This window comes from Adiantum capillus-veneris, chromosome 29 (genome assembly GCF_014529385.1).
Source record: "Adiantum capillus-veneris isolate H3 chromosome 29, ASM1452938v2, whole genome shotgun sequence".
Taxonomy (NCBI): domain Eukaryota; kingdom Viridiplantae; phylum Streptophyta; class Polypodiopsida; order Polypodiales; family Pteridaceae; genus Adiantum; species Adiantum capillus-veneris.
This window is the reverse complement of record NC_140959.1, coordinates 1818888-1824085: the sequence shown is the minus strand read 5'-3', so window position 1 is coordinate 1824085 and position 5198 is coordinate 1818888. Positions and strand designations below refer to the sequence as shown.

General features: G+C 41.2%; 1 protein-coding gene across 2 annotated transcripts; it reads left to right on the top strand.

Moving 5' to 3' along the window:
* The first annotated feature begins 2915 nt into the window (after positions 1-2915).
* Positions 2916-4957, top strand: LOC147418645 (uncharacterized). Of its 2 annotated transcripts, none has more exons than XM_086505667.1 (4): positions 2916-3171; positions 3247-4176; positions 4248-4353; positions 4450-4957. In XM_086505667.1, the coding sequence occupies exons 2-4, from the start codon at positions 3305-3307 to the stop codon at positions 4462-4464; spliced, it is 993 nt and encodes a 330-aa protein (XP_086361793.1). In that variant the 5' UTR covers positions 2916-3171; positions 3247-3304; the 3' UTR covers positions 4465-4957. The 2 variants fall into 2 exon arrangements, with proteins under 2 accessions (XP_086361793.1, XP_086361794.1); XM_086505668.1 differs by having other exon boundaries at positions 4248-4375.
* The last annotated feature ends 241 nt before the right edge of the window (positions 4958-5198 follow it).

Genomic DNA, 5198 nt, shown 5'->3' with positions numbered 1-5198 from the left:
GCGGCATGGCGTTCGACTGCAGTGTTTTGGTGTACATGCTTGTCCAGGTAGTGTAGGATGGAGAAGTATCTCTCGCCCAGGCAATTGGGGTGTGATGAGATTGAACCTGCTTATATTTGATTAACTACTTGATGGCGAAAGCAGCCACCAGGGGACTGTCCAATTGCAGGTGTTGTTTGAGCTTCCAAGGCGCCAAGGCCCTCCTTTGTGCAGGAATCGATTGCAGGGCCAAGGGGGTTGCGATGCAACGGAACCGTGTGAATCGGCTGCAGCTCAGTGTTAGTTTTAAAAGTTAAGGCTTTGTCGAAATCTTCCTAGCTAATTAATTAATTATGTGGAAGATAGACCTACTATCGATACTACTTTGATTCAAAACTTGAGCCAAAGTTGAAAAGCCTCGCTTGTTTTTTTTAATAGCTTGTTTTTGTGATGAGCTCGTAACATTTGAAGTTGAAGTCTTGCATCCTGTGTGGCTTGTGAAGTAGGGACGTTAACTTTACCAGTTTAAGTATAGACAAACCATGCGCAACTTGAAAATGCATGATTCTGCAGTGATTCCACACGACGGTCAAAACGACAAGTGACAAAGAAACGCATGCAAGTTGCAATTGCTCATCTAGATTGTGGTACAGCTGAGTAAACGATGAAAGAAAAATAGCAAGGCGTAGACCAGAGAGAGAGCAAGCCTATGTGTGCTTCCTTGACTGTATGTGTGGTAACAATGTTGCAAATATGAGCGATGGTTTCATGTGGGTATTACAGTTTGATGAGGAAGAGATAACGCCTATCGGTCGCACTTGAGAGCTAGGAAATATACTTACCTCTCTCTCTCTCTCTCTCTCTCTCTCTCTCTCTCTCTTCCTCTTCTCGTGTGTGCAAACTAGGTAGGATTTCTCAGCTACATTAACAAGAATGAGTGAGCAAGGTTCTCCTCCTACCATCGTGCTAAAACCTGGAACCCCTTTTGTTGTATGCCAACTCCACCTCTCTGAATGGGTTGTGATATTGAAGCTGCATGCATGATGCGGCGAGCTCTCCTTGAGCTCTCTTGGATGGCGTCTCTCTGGATGTCGTGGATGACAGCAAGAACCGGTACATTATACCTCAATAATCCAAACGTAAATTTGCCACAATCCATCCACGCCACATGCGGGAGCCATCCATGCTAGAGATCGAGTACATGTGCCCTTTTCAATGCACAAGATTGCTTTCAAACCAAGCAGGGATGACTAGAGATAGAGGCCAACGTAGGTGTTTGATTATTGAAATCACTTGCCCCTAGCCATCCACGCCGGCGTCGATGGCTAGAGGTAGGTATTCTTAACCATACTTGTGCATAAGGTCAAAGTTTTGACCATGCGAAGGAGTTGAAACACACTCATTTCTCATACGTTGCCCTGTTTAGACGATCAGAAAGTAGCAACAACTTGGTTGCTTCAATCGTGCTATGAGACAAATGTGTTGATGTTCTACTTGTTGCATGTAAGATCCCAATCTTATGTGGCGACAGTTTGTTAGATTTGAGAGAGGCAACTTTTAATTTTTAAAGGGGGGTGCAATGAAAGTGAGGAGGGTGATAGTTTTCTGAGCAAATCCTTAGCTGCTTTCATGTGGCAGTTCTTCACTTTTTGTTGCCTACCTCTACCCCATTTAAAGCGAATAAATAGCGGCCATTGATTCAAATTGAGGAAGGCTCACACACAACCTTCCTCTAGCCATCCATATCAATGTGATAGCTTGGGATAGGTCCAGGTGCCCATTGGTCACCATAGTCCACTATCATAACAATATTTTTCTTGTGATGAACAATATTCATCACTTCTTTCTTGCAGATATCCCAAGGAATATAAAAGGCATTCAAATCTAGAAGTCGTCAAATCCCGCATCAAAATTACATGCACCCATGTCTATTCGCTCTACTTTCAATTGTTTACATGGAATCTCAGCAGATCCCTTGAAGGGCTTTCATCTTTTATAAAGTTGCAAGGAATTTCCCATGCAAGTCCCACAGTTTGAACTGAAGACCTAACAATGAGCGATAAATTGTTGCCTAGAACCAGTTGATCGTCATGGGCTCTGTTCTCAATGCACAACACGCTCTATATTATAAAAATGGCCTCACCGTTCCAACCTCGACCCTTGAAATATACTACTACTTCTCATCAACTCAAACTATGTGCAGGGCATATTTTTTTAATTTTTCATCTAGAAATCTTAATAAGTATTGAAATTTTTGCTTTCTAAAAGAAACCTTAATGTTGTGTAGGGTTAGTTTTAGAAACCTTAATGTTGTGTAGGGTTACGAAGTCTTTCATTGTTTTCAGTGCAAGATGGAGACTTACTTTAAATGTTTATTTCACTTTCATTTCATGTCTCGACATGTTTTTACTTTTTTTGCATTCTATTGTTTTAAAATGTTAAAGTGAAACTTCACTTGCATAATTCTAATAAATTTTATGGATAAGCGCACACATATATATTAATAAGTTTTTTTAATTTCTCATTTCATTTCAATCCTAACATGGCTTGACTTTTCTTACAATCTATAACTTAATTCTAGTCAATATTAAAAAAAGTCTCTTTTATGAAGCGGTCGTCAATTGAGTTTCCTTCCCACAAAGAAGCGAACCGGGAATACTAGCATAAATTTAAAATTTGTAGGATCTTTGAACTATTTTCTCACATTTTTCACATTTTTTCTTCCTTTACCAATGGTTTGCAACCAGGTAGTCTCCATTTTCAATCGGCTTAAGGCTAAGCTAAGGCAATCCTTTCTTGAACACTGATTCTACTTAAACTCAACCTAATGATTTTTCACGTTCTAATTATTTTAAAAAATCAGCGTGATTCTTTCACTTGTTTCTTAAAGACACAAAGTGGATTTTTTCTAATTTTAACTGTAAGCCCAGTATGTCCCTACAATTTTCCAAGCAGGTCGAACTGGGGCGAATCTGACGAGATGCCTTCAGACTTAAACAGAAAACGAGACTGAGAGAAAAAGATCTGGCAACGTGGCAGCGCAGTCAGAATTGGCAGAGGTGCGGACACCTATTATGGTGGGACTTGCTCATGGCTTTTACGTTTTGGAGTCTCTGCTGGCCATTTTTTACAGAGTCGCTGGCTGGGTTTTTTATCTGCGGTGGTCCCGAGCAAACCGGAGACGCGCTTCGTGTAAGTACAGATACAGTTTGCCTTTTCTTCTCGTTGTTTGTGCGTGCTCTCTAGATGTTCTCTGTGTTGTGCCAGGATAAAGACATCATAAACTGTTTGTTCTGTTGCGAGTGGTTGTTTCTATCTGTGCGTGATGGTCCGGCTAAAGTCCGAAGCTCGTGCTATAGCAAACAGTCAGCCATCTAATGTTTCAAAGAAACAGAAGTCTGTTGATGTGGAGTGTGGTAAGGGCACACTGTCAAAGGCAAGTAGCAAAGTGATGGAGGTTAGCTTTACTATTTCGATAGGGGGTGGGGATATAGATGTATGTTTGCTGCACGAGATGCAACGTTTTCTTCAAAATGAAAGTTTGGATGGGTTATATGCGGTTGAGAGGGGAGGAGTTCTTTTCCACTTGCACTTGCAAATGGTGGTCAAGCTATGTGCGACATCGCTTATTGCTGTCAATAGAAAAGTCAAAGCATATCTAGGATGGGATAAGTGTTTGTCTGCCGGTGGGATGGTGATGTGTCGTGGATTGAAACAACGAAAGATGCACACCTTTGAAGGCATGATAGGGTACTGCTTGAAGGAGAGCAATGAGCCACATTTTCGAAAAGCCATGCATAATGTTAGTGTTGACGGTGTGAACAGAGGCATAGAGTTATATAGTCTGTATGGTGTTGATGAGGTGAAGAACAAAGTTTGCTTGACACCAAGAAACATTTTTGATAGAGCAATGATGTTTTGGAAGTATAGGTTGCGGCACCCTGCAGGTCATGATTTTTTGTCGACGCTACATCAGATGATCAAGAGCGGCAAATATTACCCTTCTTCATCATGGATAACTCCACACCAAGGGCGAGGCATGGAGCTGGGTAAAATGAAGGCACTTTGGAGATGCATGATTCATCCGACGACTACTTCTTACCAAGACATCGTTAACATTTTTGTCAACTATGAAACATATAGTACAACACATCCTCGGTTAGACTGGTTTTTGTCTCGCCGGAAAGATAGGGAAAGGTAAAACGATGACATTCTTGACATAATAGTGAGAAACCAAAACTTTTTTTGATCGCAAGTATGTCTAGCAGCCCGACTGTTCCTGTTGTTGATGACACTGAGATGGATGTGTACGCCAGAGATTCACAACTAGGCGACGAATACATCCCACTTGTTCATGAAATTGGCGTCACAACGGTTGCTTAGTCCGCTGATTCTGGTTTTTTATGTTCTCTTGTCTATTTGTTTTCTGTTGCAAGAAGGAATGCAATGCTAATATCTTGATGTTTGCAGAGAGACGATGGATGACCAAGAGCACGATCAGTTGCTGACATTAGAGGACACACAACCAGATGACTCGTTTGCACAGGTGGAAGATGCACGAATTGATAGAATTGAGGATGTTTTGGTGCACATTTTTGAGGAGTTCCTCGGTGACCATACAACAGCTCAGCCCTCACTGCGTTCGCAACTTCTTGAAGCAATCCGTGGCATTAATAACATAGTCGACAATTATAATGTGAACGTTGCTGACATACATGTTACGAAACTAGAAGAACAAATTCTGTCGCTGAGGAGGGAGGTCAGAATATTGAAAGCACAATTGAATCATTTGAATGCCATAGCGTGCAGGCTTTTGAATGTACTGGGCAGGATTAGTATGTAACCAATACGTCAGCATTCTCATGCCTCTATTTACAAGCATGTACATACTGTACTTTTTCTGTTGTTCGTGATCTGCAATGATCAATATTGCATCTTGTACTCCTGTAAGTAATTAATCGATCAACTCTATTTTGGATGTGGCTCACAGATTCTCTTGCTTTGCACTCTCCTGTAATCACAAGCAACTCTTTCAATGACTCTATTGGACTGCAGTAACACAGTCATCAATCCTCTGTATTTCATCAACACTGTGTATTTTCCTGTGTCAGATTTTCACGATCTCTGTATCCCTCAACCTCATTGGTGGACTTGCATCTGGTTTTCAGAATCTCCATACTGTGTATTTTCCTCTCTCAGATTTTCACCATCTGTGTATT

Coding starts and splice junctions, on each gene's coding strand:
- LOC147418645 (XM_086505667.1), top strand. CDS start 3,305: ATGGTCCGGCTAAAGTCCGAAGCTCGTGCTATAGCAAACAGTCAGCCA. Junction 4,177..4,247: donor CGCCGGAAAGATAGGGAAAG/GTAAAACGATGA, acceptor TATGTCTAGCAG/CCCGACTGTTCCTGTTGTTG.